The sequence below is a fragment of the Rhinoderma darwinii genome, chromosome 2, assembly GCF_050947455.1.
Source record: "Rhinoderma darwinii isolate aRhiDar2 chromosome 2, aRhiDar2.hap1, whole genome shotgun sequence".
Taxonomy (NCBI): Eukaryota; Metazoa; Chordata; class Amphibia; order Anura; family Rhinodermatidae; genus Rhinoderma; species Rhinoderma darwinii.
Genome location: NC_134688.1, coordinates 284049967 through 284064204, shown reverse-complemented (window position 1 = coordinate 284064204; position 14238 = coordinate 284049967). Strand labels below are relative to the sequence as shown.

General features: G+C 42.1%; 1 protein-coding gene across 5 annotated transcripts in view; it reads left to right on the top strand.

The window, feature by feature from the left end:
- ZMYM4 (zinc finger MYM-type containing 4) overlaps window positions 1-14238 on the top strand; it is a 130796-nt gene that overhangs the window by 97297 nt on the left and 19261 nt on the right. For all 5 annotated transcript variants that reach the window (XM_075853357.1, XM_075853358.1, XM_075853360.1 and 2 more), the window contains 5 exons: window positions 12-183; window positions 6735-6914; window positions 12412-12506; window positions 12739-12910; window positions 13354-13505. In XM_075853357.1, coding sequence (XP_075709472.1) covers window positions 12-183; window positions 6735-6914; window positions 12412-12506; window positions 12739-12910; window positions 13354-13505 — 771 coding nt within the window. The remainder of the gene's footprint in view (window positions 1-11; window positions 184-6734; window positions 6915-12411; window positions 12507-12738; window positions 12911-13353; window positions 13506-14238) is intronic.

Sequence of the window (14238 nt, the reverse complement as noted above, 5' to 3'; positions counted from 1 at the left end):
AAAAAAAAAAGATTCCTGTCCCAATGCTGATTCCCACCACTCTGGATAATGCTGACAAGATTATAGATGCAATTGAGGACCTCAAAGAAAAAATCCCATCGGATCCTTTTGAGGCAGATATCCTTCAAATGGCAGAAATGATTGCTGAAGATGAGGAAAAGGAGAAAACGCTATCTCATGGAGGTCAGCAGATGCAGCAGTGTTTAATTATGCATATATATTTATTATAGGTTATTTTCTTTTCTTTTGAGATGTGATAATAGAGGTGAATAAAATAGTCTATTAACCCCTTCCCGCAAAATCACGTGCAGTTACGTCATGGGAAGCAGATGGAGCTAGCTCAAGAGCTACATGTTACAGCTGGCACTCTGATGTAACAGCCAGGACCGGAGCTAGCCTCCGATCCGGCCGATTAACCCCTCACATGCTGCGTTCAATAGAAATCGCAGCATGTGAGGAGTTTTTAGCCACCGGCACCCCAGCAACGTGATCGCTGGGTTGCCGGTGGCTGCAAAGGCCATCGGAGGCCTAATATTTACCTCCCGGTCTGCCAGCAACGGAAGCCTCCTAATACCCCGCTCGTCGGCGGGGCCTAAAAGGCTTCCGGTACCATCGGCAAGATGGCGCCGGCTCAGCTTCCGGCTCAGAAGCTGAGCCGGCGTCATCAGCAGTGGGTGTCCGTCTTATTGAAGAAAAAATTTTTTTTTTATTTTCACTGCCCAATTCTAATAAAATCTATGAAAAACCTGTGGGGTCAAAATGCTCACTACACTCCTAGATGGATTCTTCAAGGGGTGTAGTTTCCTAAATGGAGTAACTTTTTTGGCGTTTTCACTGTTTTGGTCCCTCAGGAGCTTTGCAAATGCCACCTGGCCTCCGCAAACCATTCCTGCTAAATTTGAGCTCCAAAAGCCAAATGGCACTCCTTCCCTTCTAAGCCCTGCCGTGTGTCCAAACAGCCGTTTATTACCACATGTGGGGTATTGTTTTACTCGGGAGAAATTGCTTTACAAATGTTGGCGTTCTTTTTCTCCTTTAGTCCTTGTGAAAATTATAAAAAATTAGCTAAACCAACATTTTCTTTGAAAAAATGTAGATTTTCATTTTCACGACCCACTTTCAATAATTTCTGCAAAAATTCTGCGGGCTCAAAATGCTCACTATACCACTAGATAATTTCCTCAAGGGGTGCAGTTTCCAAAATGGGGTTACTTTTGGGGTGTTTCCCACTGTTTTGGCATCGCAAGAGCCCTTCAAACCTGACATGGTGCCTAAAATATTTTCTAATAAAAAAGAGGCCCCAAAATCCACTAGGTGCTCCTTTGCTTCTGAGGCCTGTGCTTCAGTCCATAAGCATACTAGGACCACATGTGGGATATTTCTAAAAACTGCAGAATCTGGGCAACAAATATAGAGTTGCGTTTCTCTGGTAAAACTTTCTGTCTTACAAAAAAAATAGATTTAAAATGAATTTCTGCAAAAAAAAAAAATGACATTTGAAAATTTCACCTCTACTTTGCTTTAATTCCTGTGAAACATCTAAAGGGTTAAGAAACTCTCTAAATGCTGTTTTGAATACTTTGAGGGGTGAAGTTTTTAAAATGGCGTGACTTATTGGGGGTTTCTAATATATAAGGCCCTAAAAGCCGCTTCACAAATGAACTGGCCCCTGTAAAAATAGCCTTTTGAAATTTTCTTGAAAATATGAGAAATTGCTGCTAAAGTTCTAAGCCTTTAATATCCTAGAAAAAGAAAAGGATGTTCAAAAAATGATGCCAATCTAAAGTAGACATATAGGGGATGTTAATTAGCAACAATTTTGTGTGGTATTCCTATCTGTCTTACAAGCAGATACATTTAAATTGAGAAAAATGCTAATTTTTGCAATTTTTCGCAACATTTTGGTGTTTTTCATAATTAAATATTGAATGTATCGAGCAAATTTTGCCAGTAACATAAAGTTCAATGTGTCACGAGAAGACAGTCTCAGAATCGCTTGGCTATGTAAAAGCATTCTGAAGTTATTACCACATAAAGTGAAACATGTCAGATTTGGAAAATGAGGCTCTGTCCTGAAGGTCAAAAGTGGCCAAAGAGTGAAGGGGTTAAAGAGGACCTGTCACTTGTTTAGTAATGCCCAATCTCCTAACTGGTCTAATAGGCGCTGTCACACTGATAATGCTAGTGAAAATTGTGTCCCAAAACGTTTGTGAGCTTTCTTCTAAATATGCAAATGAGCATATACTTGACAAATGGCTGTCAACACCAGCAATTCTACTGAGGTGGAGCTACCTCACAGCCTCTGACGCTGTCCTATCAGCTGAGGCTGCATCACACAGTGTGAAAGGCTGGAGGGAAGGGGGATCACTTCAAATAGCCATATCTCAGACCTGTGGACCACCTAGAACAGTGGTGGCATATGAAAGAGGAGATTCTAATCTTTCATATGACACCAGGCTAGCAGTTCTACCTGTGACACAACCGGTGATATCACCAGTTGAAAATACAGTCGGGAATGAAAGCTGTATACTATATGATCAGGCTGTGTTGCTGGGCAGGGAAGGGGGAGAAGCTGTATGCTGATTGGACAGCGTCATACAGTGTAACCTCCCATTTGGCTATTATAGCTAAATTAGCATATTTAGAAAAATGCGCATAACTTTGCAAATAAACGTTTTGGTTTTTTTAAAACAAATCACACTGAAGTTATCAGCATCATAGCGGCTATTAGATTAGTTAGGAGATAGGGCATTATTAAATGTGACAGATCCTCTTTAAGTCACTAATGGGGTATGTTATAAATCTATTTTTCTATTTTTACGTTAGTTTTCCACTCTACCTGGTGCTGACTAAAGCCTCGGTTACAGGGAAAAACTCTGTGACAACTGCCTCGTTTAGAGCAGTTCTGAGTCTTGTTAGACCCAGCAGCTCTGCCTTAAAGGGGTTGACCCCCCCCCCACGCTCACATGATCGAGCAAGCCTATTGGCCGGCTGACTTCCCTTTATTTGCTGTGAGTAGAGTTGGGGACGGGCTAAGGGCAGACAGGATTTTCCAAGCTCAGGCTTTTTCCAGGGGCTGTTCTCCTGCCTCGAATTCCAACGCTGTTTTGTCTGCGCTGATTCTCTGATGGCGTCTTCTCTTCACCACTGCTGTTAAAGGGAATGTGTCGCAAGAATTTTTTTTTTTAGTTAAACAATTATTATTTAAGTGACTACACATTGTTTTAATTTTTTTCACAAGTCAGGAAATATTATAAATTAGATTCTAATTTATAACATTTCCATGTGCTGGCCACTAGAGGGAGCCGTTCCCAAAATTGCAGCATGGTCAATGTGGTAAAGCAACCTCATTGATTTATGCTGCAAATTTGGGGTGGACACACTCTCTAGTGTCCTCACACAATCCCCCCAACCTTCTTCGGGCTAGTGCCAGGAGAAGGAGGGGTTTGAATCTTCAAACCTCCTACACTGTGTGCCGCCATTTTCTGAGCGACTGCACAGTGTAGGAGGATTAGATACAGGGCTCAGTGGACAGTATCAAACGAACATAATACACACATCACATACACGAACATAAATTACCTGCTCCTGCCGCCTTCGCTCCTATTCCTTGCTCCTTCGCTTCCTTGAACATATCGCAGGAAGTCGTCTGTCCGGCAGCGGCTTCGGGTCCACATGAAATTGGTGCCGGATTTCGCTCTGCGAACGAGCTTCATTTTGGTCTGTGTGGGAGCGGCGCATGCGCCGTTCCCACACAGACGGAGTATGCTTCAGAGAATGGAACGTCTCCCGTTCGCATTCTCCATGGGGTTGTATGTGCCGTATTCCATCTCTGTATGTGTTGTTAATCGACACATACAGAGATGAAAAAAAAATGGCAGCCCCCATAGAGAAGTAAAAGTAAGAAAAAAGTAGAACATGAGAACACAAATAAATAACATTTATGTTATTATCATAGTAAAAGCAATATGATTAAAAAAATAATGACACCTGCCCATACATGTGCAGCGTGTAATAGGTATGGCTTCACAAACTCCGTCTCACTTGAAATAATTTTTCTAACTTCCTCCGTTATTTACATATCGGTTCTGTTATATTTCCTGCCCGATATGTAAATGGGGCGTTTCTATCTAACTAAACGGCAAGGGGGCGTGATGTCTTCGCTCTGACACTGTCCAATTAGCTACAGACAGTGTCAGGGCTTGCGCTGTGTTCCCTCCTGCGAGAACACACACAGACTGGTTGTTCTGCAGAGAGCGCCCCAGAATGAGCCAAGTGGTTTGCTCAGGCCTTAGGTGACATTTCCAGATTTTCCCAAACCAAGGTTGAGTCTTTGGAACGTCTGCCTGCACAGATCGCAGTGGAGCGTAATGCCTTTCTTTCCTATCCCAGGGATACTACACCGTCTAACTCTCACGGTAGACCTCATAAAAGGTACATAAAGCACCAGGGACAGGTTCTGATCCTCTTCAGGTATCCCTACCAGGGTCCCCTGTTAGAGTTATCAGTAGAGGAATTGCTTCTAATCTGGACCAGTCGCCCTCCACCCATGTAGGGTTGTCATGATACCAGAATTTGGACTTCGATACCGATACTATGTGTAGTATTGCGATTCTCGATACCAAAACGATACTTTGCTGACAATAATATTAAAAAAAAGCGTTCTTCCATTTTCTGATGGTGATACACATGGTGTGATGAATTCTGAACATCCATGTGGCTCAAATTAATAGTTATTAACCCCATCATGTTTCTCAGTCATAATGAACAACATTTGGTTAATGTGTGAGATACATGATGGGGTTAATTACTATTAATGTGAGGCACATGGAGGTTTATAATTCATAATACCTCGTGCCTCACATTAATAAGTCAAAGAAAGTAGTTTTAATTTTATTTTTTTACAGCGTACACATCATAAATAACGCTTCAATTTGTTGTGCAGGTTATTACGATACGGAATATGTGTATATTTTATGTATTGGGACATGTTAATGTTTATTGTAAAAAAAAAAAAAAAAATGTGTATTTTATTTATTTTTTTAATTATTATTATTATATATATTTTTTAAACTGTAATGTGCTGGCATGTATTTACACATTAGCTTGTGTACTGATCGTACACAGGCAGTTGTTAGGACATACCCGAGTATTCCCTAACAGGAAATATGTTCAGGCAGCCCTGGGGTCCTTCAATGGGCTGTCTGCCCATATATTGTATGTCCCTTGATTGAATCACAGGGATTCCCTGTGATGCGATCAAAGTGGCACCTTCTCATTTTCCCCTTTTATGCTGCGGTCAGCTTTGATCGCAGCATTCAAGGTAATAGCGGCGGAGATCACAGGTTTCGCGCCGTTAGAGCGGGGCTGCGGCTGTATAATTCAGCCATTGCCCTGCTCCTGACTAGTGTGCGCGCTCGGGGAGTATGAGGTGATGCGGCCGGCGCTGCACTAATGGGCGCCGGCACTGAAGACAGAACATAGGGGTGTTTTGCAATGGCCGCATCACCTCATGCTGACCGTGCTTGCACACTTGTCAGGAGCGTGTAATGACTGTATTACACAGCCGCAGCTCCGCTCTGCCTATATTCATGTGTTACAATACTAAGCTGTGCGGCTGCACAGCTTAGTATCGGAATACATGAATTAACGGTATTGAACCATTTGAGGGTGCACAGCATCAAAATAGTATCGATATTTCGATGCATCGTGCAACCTTACTCCCATGTATCTGTCGATTCGGTACCAGAGCAGCACTCACAATCAAAAAGGCCGCCATATAGTCGCTGATTCGCGCTGTTTGCGACACTTTTCGTGTAAAGGATGACCCCATCACGCCTTCACAAGCAACACAAAGTCTATGCGTTCCAAACTACAGTGTGTTTGCGGTGATTTTGAACAACTGGGCACAGACTACTTAGGGGAAGAGAAGCTGAACCCAGGAAAGTGACCGACCTGTCCCTTCCTACCGGAGGTCATCTTGGCCTTCCATATCAACGAAGAGATTCTCCTCTCTCCTTTCTGCCCTTCTTCTCATCCGTGGGAACAGGCTTTACATTCCCTTGTTCCTGAGGGGCCAGGTAAAGTTCCCTGCCCATTCTACAAAGGCTGTTGGTGCCTCCTGAGTGGTCAGGTATCAGGCTTCAGTTGCTCAGGTGTACAATGCTGCTAGCTAGGCTTCGGTGCACACCTTTACCAAGTTTTACCAGATCCACTCTCTAGCCTCCTCTGGTGCCAATCTGGGTCGCATGGTGTGCATTAGGCAGGTCGCAGGTCCACCGTCTAGGACTTCTTTAGAACGTCCCATTGTGCTGCGTCCCCAACGATTTAAATAAGAAATGGATTATTGTAGTGGCCGTAAAATATTTTTCTTGTTTACATTGGGGGGGGGTGCTTCTTCCTACCTAGTGTCAGCCTCCTAGTGGGGAGGGACTTTACACAAGATGCTGTTTCCCCAAATTAATCCGACAAGAAAAATACTTTATGGTGAGTACGAAATGCAGGGGCTTGACCATTACATGAACACAAGGATTTATACAGAAGTGGGGTCTTTTTACATCTTGAATTGTGTATATACAAAGTACTAAAACAATTCTTCTATTATCACTGTAGAGCTTAGTAGTCACTGACAGACGGCTCTCTCCTCTAGATTGCTTGTGCAACTACGAACTCTACAGAAAGTTAATACGTCCTTGCAGTTATATGTAGACTACTAATATGTTTGTGTTTTCCAGATCAGGGCAGCACTTACAGTGGAGACCTGGAATCTGAAGCTGTATCTACCCCACACAGTTGGGAAGATGAATTAAACCACTACACCCTTAGGTCCAACAACCTGCCAGATCCTGACACAGAGATCCAGCCGCTTTCCAGTGTGGGAATTGAGCAAGATCTGGAATTAGACTTTCCAACAGGTTGGTCTTTTTATCAAAATTATTTGTCAATTAGAAATACCTCCTTGCAGAGAGTATGTTAGAAATATTAGCATTCTGCTTGTAACTATTTAGGTCATATAAGGCTTGGTTCACACCACGTATTTGCATCCTGTTTAAGCCCTTAACTTCAGCCATACGGCTATATGCGTTCCAACTGCCGATGCCCTGTGCAGTTGTCACGTATATAAACGTTGGCAGCATGGAACGGGCTTTAATGTGTGCTTCTCCTGTCTGCCGGCTCTCTCCCCAATTGAGACCACAGCCAGAGCATCGCATGCTCTCTGGCTGGGGACTCCTGCCTTGGGAAAGCCCTTGATGTCACTGCTTTGAGATGCCGGAATACACCCCTCTGTAGATAGAGCCACACCCTCCCCCTATAGATGGCACCAGTGGGGCTCCCTCTACGACCGTAATGTCAAGCAACGCTCTGGCTGAGGATTCCACTTCTAGAGGGAGCTCCAGTGGCGCTATTCCACGGGGGGATGTGGCTCTATCTGCAGGGGATACTGTGACGCTATCTACATGGGCACTGCGGCACTATATAGGTGGGCACTGACCCTTTTATATGTGGACACTATCTACATGGGCACTGTGCTGTTTTCAGAGGGTTGGGACAAAAAAAACACTGACTAATTCATCCATTTTTTACCGGCCATGAAAAACGGGTGACAAACGGCCGGGAAATGGATGAAAATTTGGAGACACGTGATGCACAATGGCCATGAAAAACTGGCATTTGATCTGCTTTTAAGGGCCATTTTCACTGTCATGTAAATATACATACAGCCCTCTTCACCCTCCCTTCACAGCGATCCAGGCTGACGGAGAGAGAAGACGACTAGTTGTCACAGAGCTGCAACAGTGTGTGTATATGTATGTGTATGTATATATATATATATATATATATATATATATATATATATATATATATATATATATATTAGTGCCCAGTTCTAGCTAATCTAATAGGCGCTGTCACACTGATAATGCTAGTGAAAATTGTGTCCCAAACATTTATTATTTTAAAGGTTATGAGCTTTCTTCTAAATATAGAACACAGCCTTTATTAGACAAGTGGGAGGTAACCGCAGCGATTCTCCTGGGGTGGAGCTGCCTCACAGCCACTGACGCTGACCTATCAGCATGGAGCTGCTTCACACACCGTGTGAGACAGTCTAGAGGGAAGAGGGATCACTTCAAACAGCCATATCTCGGGCTGTGGACCACCTAGAACAGCGGTGGCATATGAAAGAGGAGATACTAAGCTTCAGTACAGTTCTAGCTGTGAAACAACCGGAGATATCGCTAGTTGAATACACACTCGGGAATGGAAGCTGTATACTATACGATCACGCTGTGTTGCTGGGAAGTGGGAGCAGCTGTATGACGATTGGACAGCATCATACAGAAAACATTACACTGCCCAGAGTGAAAAGAGTCATCTTCTATTTGGCTATTGGAGCCACATTAGCATATTTAGAAAAATACTCAACTTTTATTATTTGCAAAGTTATTTTTTAAAACAAATGACACTGTAGTTATCAGCAGCAAAGCGCTTTTGAGATTAGTTAGGAGATAGGGAATTAATAATCTGGTGACAGATCCTCTTTAAAATCAATGCTCAATGGATTAAAATCTTGAAGGGTATGGATAAATTAGAACTAGAATTTCTCTTCTTTTTAAAGAAAATAACCATACAGCTCCCAATGAAGTGGTCTGGGATTCTGAGAAGACCTTTCTTCGGGGACTTTTTATTAAAGGCATAGCCATTCATAACTCTAGTAAAAAAAAAAAAAAATAGAGAACAGGAATTGAAGTTATCTCTTCGTAAGTTGGAAAATGAACTGATTAATAACAAAAATCAAATGTTCTACCAACAGTTCAGTGACGCTCAAGATCAATATGCCTATCTATATCAAAAAAAAAACTCCGGAATGGGATTTTTTTTAAATCGTGCAAAATCATAATCCGAGTCTGGTAAACCAGGTTCCTTTTTATCTAAAATCCTTAGGAACCAAAATGCAATATCTTCTGTTGCGTCACTATATTCTTTAAGTGGACCAATTTGTGATCCAGAACTTATAATATTAGAATTTAAGAATTTCTTTCAGAACCTGTACATTTCTAGATATTCTGGAATCCTAGACTATTTAAACACATTTTTGTATAAAATCAATTTCCCTACTTTAAACACCGATCAGTCTGATGTTGTGGCAGCACCTATACCAGCGGTTCCCAAAATTATTATTATTATTTTTTGCTACAAGCCCCGCCCCCGACGCTTACTCCAACTATGCTTGTAGCAGATGTGATGCATGCATGTCTGCTACAAGTACCGCCCACTAGAAGAGCTTGACGGAGGGCGAGGAGCCATTAACGCTTGGCAGGGTAAGTATTTGTTATATAGTTTGGTAGCCATTGTGTGGGAACTGGAGCCAGGGGAATGCTGGAAGTTGTAGTTCTTTCTCCTTATACAGCCTCCCTGATATCCCATAATTACAGCCTGGACATGCTGGGAGTTGTAGTTCTCTCCTCTTATACCTCCTTATTTATTCCCTCCCCAGGAGTAAACACACTTTGTGTCTTTGATGGTCACTTTACTAGAGGGGCTGATGGTCATTTTACTGTAAGTGGCGGGCTGATGGTCATTTTACAGGGGGGGGGGGGACTGAGGCTGATGGTCATTTTACTAGCGGGGGCTGAGGGTCATTTTACTTGGGGGGGCTGATGGTCTCTTGACTGGAGGGGGCTGATGGTCTCTTGACTGGAGGGGGCTGATGGTAACTTTACTGGAGGGGGCTGATGGTCACTTTCTCATCCCAAATATGAAAATTTATTTTCTAGCCTCCCAACTCAAATACATATTGGACTGGGATAATTTGGCAGTCAACTATTACATTAAAAATAAGTCTATAGACACCCGATCATGGAGTATTTTTCAAAGATTAGAGGCGGGTCAATTCCAGGGTTTGGTTCATAGTGGTTATTGTCTGTGTTTCTTAATGGACAAAGTATGGTATGAAGTTAAAAAAGGATTACAACAGTCTGAATTATTTTTGTATTTATCACCCCTCTGGTATATTTTTTTTTTTTACGGATCTTCGAGATGTTGATCTAGCCAAATTCTGGGAGAAAAAATGTGTTTTTAATATCTCAGATGTATACAGAGGGGGTAAAATTAGAGAATTGGGAGAGATCCTTGAAGGCGAAGTAATTACATGAATTACCAAATTTAGATATAAAGTGTTATCTCATGCACTTAATCACATTTTAAGAGGGAAAAAATAAATAATTAGTACATTTGTAGCTTATGAAATTTTCGTTTTACGGGCTAAGGGTTTTATCTCTAAGATATATGACTGTTTGATGGTTAAAACATCTCAACAGACATCTATTAGTGCACGTCCTAAATGGTCCGAAGATTTGGGCATCGTCTCAGATGAGGGATGGACACGAATTTACAAAATTTCACATAAGGTTATTTTAAATGGGGCTCATAAAATGACAACATTTTTGATAACACATCGCCTTTACTACTCCAAATACCTTTTACACAGAATAGGATATTCTGATTCCTTGAATTGTCCTAAATGTGACTCCCCCGTTTCTAAATGGATACATTTAATATCGAGAGGTCCCAAGTTGGGGCCTGTTCACATCACCGTTCTCTTTCCGTTCAGGGGTTCCGTCTGAGGTTTCCGTCGTGGAACCCTGCAATGGAAAGTCAAACGGAAACCACAGCTTCCGTTTGCATCACCATTGATATCAGTCGACTGCGCTATTGATTCCGTCGGAAAAACGGAAACCTGCCGGAACGGTGACAAGCGGAAACCATTAGCAGTGTTTCCGTCACCATTGATATCAATGGTGATGCAAACGGAAGCTGTGGTTTCTGTTTGACTTTCCGTTGCGGGGTTCCACGACGGAAACCTCAGACGGAACCCCTGAATGGAAAGCGAACGGCGATGTGAACAGGCCCTAAGTCAGATATTGGGCAGATATAGCAAATGAAAAAATCTTGTGATGCCATAACCTTGTCATTCCCTTATTTTTGCTTATATTTTAAAAACATTTTGAAGTGTACATTTATGTCTAATCCTACGCTTCTTATGATATTATATATCCCTTATCACAGCTGGCATTGATCACCAATACTATAGTACTATATGGCTTTCTCAAACGACTTCCTACCCCTCCTGCCTACCTCTTCTCCCACCTTTCCCTGACTGGGACACAATTGATGTAGTACCGAAACATATGTACAGGGATGTGACTGTTTATCTCTGTAGGCCAACGTCATATTTTTCACTGCTCATAAATGTCTGAAGGGAATTGCATACATTTGGGACTATTCTTTCTCCTGGCCATAATCCTAATGTTATGTGCCAACTTAATATGTACCTTCTTGCATTACAAAATCCTGTAAAAATTATGTTGTAGCCTCCAACATGTTTTTCCATTCTTCTTTAAAGAGGACCTGTCACTAGGTTATATAAGTTGAACTGGTTAACTGATCTGAATAGCACGGTCTCCCTGATTCCAGCACTTTTTTTTTTTTGTTGGATTTGGACACCCTCGTTCCAGAGATATGGCCCACTGTTGTGTTGGCTCCCTGTATGCGAATTTAGCAACAGTGCTAACCACTGAGCACAGTGGCTCAGTGGTTAGCACTGCTGCCTGTTTGCATGGGTTTCCTCCGGGTACTCCGGTTTCCTCCCACACCCCGATAGGGAATTTAGAGTGTGAGTCGCAATGGAGACAGTAAGTTTGGACCTCTTTGCATTGCTGCAGAATATGTTTGCGCTATATCAGTAACAGAAATAAAAAAATGGCTTTAATAATTTGCTATAGTCGGCCAACAGGGTGGAGCTAGCTAGCTTCCGTGCATCTGATGCTGACCAATCAGCACGAGGCAGCTTGGTGGTAGTTCACGCCCTGTTGGCTAACTACAGCAAATTAGCATAGAGGGAGAGAAAACAACAGTGGGCCATATCTCTGGATTGGGGGGGGTCCATAAAAAAAGCAACCCTGAAATAGAGAGAGCGCTATTAAACCAGTTCAAATTATATATGACCTAGTGACATATATGACCTAAAAGTCTTTATAATGACCTCAATGGTATTAATGTTATCTTTAGTACTTATAGTTCAATAAAAAAAAATTGACAACAAAACAGATCAGTCTGCATTTTTAACAGAACAGAAAAATTAGGCCACGTTTTTAACAAAAAAAATGTGACATAAAAAACCCAAACAAAAAACCGTACGTTTTCAATAGGATGCAAAACATGGTGTGAGCCTAGCCTAAGTCATTTTAAATTGGCCAGCTTTTCAGCAAAAAATTAATGACAAACCTTGACATGACGTGGTGTTTGCTTTTTGTAAGTGATCAGATATCATAGTTTATTTGGGTGGCTGTATTATAAAATATTGTAGAAAATCATATTAAAAAAACTGTACTTTTTTACCAATCACAGAAGCATTTGATCCTTTAAGTAAAGGTTCAAGTTTCTTTAGTCGGACTCGAGGAAGACGAAAACATCGTGATGGCTTTCCGCAGCCAAAACGACGGGTGAGTGGAAGGCTTGTTATTATTTAAATGTAGTAGCACAAAAGAAACCTGCTATATCCTAACTTCTTATCTGTCCATATAAAAATAATTGCGTTGGAAATTGACAGTCATATTTTTTGTAGAAATTCCAAGGACGACTTGTTATTAATACGCGCTACTAGCAGTTTCTCAGGCATGTGTATCAAGCGTTTATTTATCCTTTGTTATCTTGTTGTTTTGTTTTTTTTCAAAGGGTCGCAAAAAGTCAGTGGTCGCTGTGGAGCCACGAAACCTTATTCAAGGATCTTATCCTGGATGTTCTGCACTGGGTTCCACATTAAAATACATGTATGGGGTCAATGCCTGGAAGAATTGGGTACGATGGAAAAACTCACAAGAAGAGCCAGAAGACATTAAGTTTGGAGGTAAATTTTGTGTGACAGAAACCTCTAAAGTTGTTTTCTCTAAGGGTATGTTCACACGCAGTGGTTTCAGACGTAATTCGGGCGTTTTACGGCTCCATTACGCCTACATGCATCTGCCTATTGCTTTCAATGGGTTTTACGGTGTTCTGTTCCCACGAGGTGTTATTTTACACGTCGCTGTCAAAATACGGCACGTAAAAAGACGCCCGTGTAAAAGTGCATGTCACTTCTTGGGATGTTTTTGGAGCTGTTTTTCATTGACTCCATTGAAAAACAGCTCCAATAACGTCTGTAAAATACGCCGCGAAAAATGCGAGTTGCTACAAAAACGTCTGAAATTCAGGAGCTGTTTTCGCCTGAAAACCGATCCGTATTTTCTGACGTATTTTGCTAAGCCGTGTGAACATACCCTAATTTTCCTGCTCACCACTTTTTTCTCTTAGTGCGACCTGTAAAGCTGAAAGAAGATATTCTATCATGCACCTTTGCCGAACTTAGTTATGGCCTATGTCAGTTTATCCATGAAGTGCGTCGACCAAATGGAGAGAAATACAATGCAGATAGCATCTTGTACCTGTGCCTTGGGGTTCAACAGGTAAATTGTACAGAATATACGTTTTTCTTGAATAAAAATATATGTGTAAAGATTAAGACAAAGCCATCACGACCTATCATTGTTAAAACTTGGGCACACAAACACGTATTTGAACACTCCAACGTCCATATGTTTATGATTGAACATATTTTCAAAGTCATGGACATTGATTTGGAGTTGGTTAGCAGTTTGTTGCTTTTTTAGGCCCCATGAACATGAAAATCCACGGGAGAATTGCGGCCCCATTCATTCCTATGGGGCCATGCACACGACCGCGGTTTCCACGGTCCGTGCATGGCCCATGAGCCCGGACCGCAGAAAGAACGGGCATGTCTTATTACGGCTGCGGTCCAGGCTCATAGCAAATAATGGACGCGGCCATGTGCACGGCCCGCGATTTGAGGGCGGCTCGCGGGTGACACTCCGCTGCCGGCCGACCCGAAAATCACGGCCGTGCACATGGCTACGGTCGTGTGCATGAAGCCTCAACTATTCTGGGAAGGCTTGCCACTAGATTTTTAAACATGGCTTTTGTGCTTGGTGGCATTATCATGCTAAAACAGGAAATGCCTTTCCTCAAACAATTGCCTCAGGATCGTAGTCATACAATTCTCTATATGCCGTTGCATTATTACTTCTCTTCTCTGAAGTCCAGCCCAAACTGGCAACCGTGCCCAGTGCCATTTTCTTTTCTCCCCCAGTTTTAACTGTTGCATCAACTATGCAGATTGTC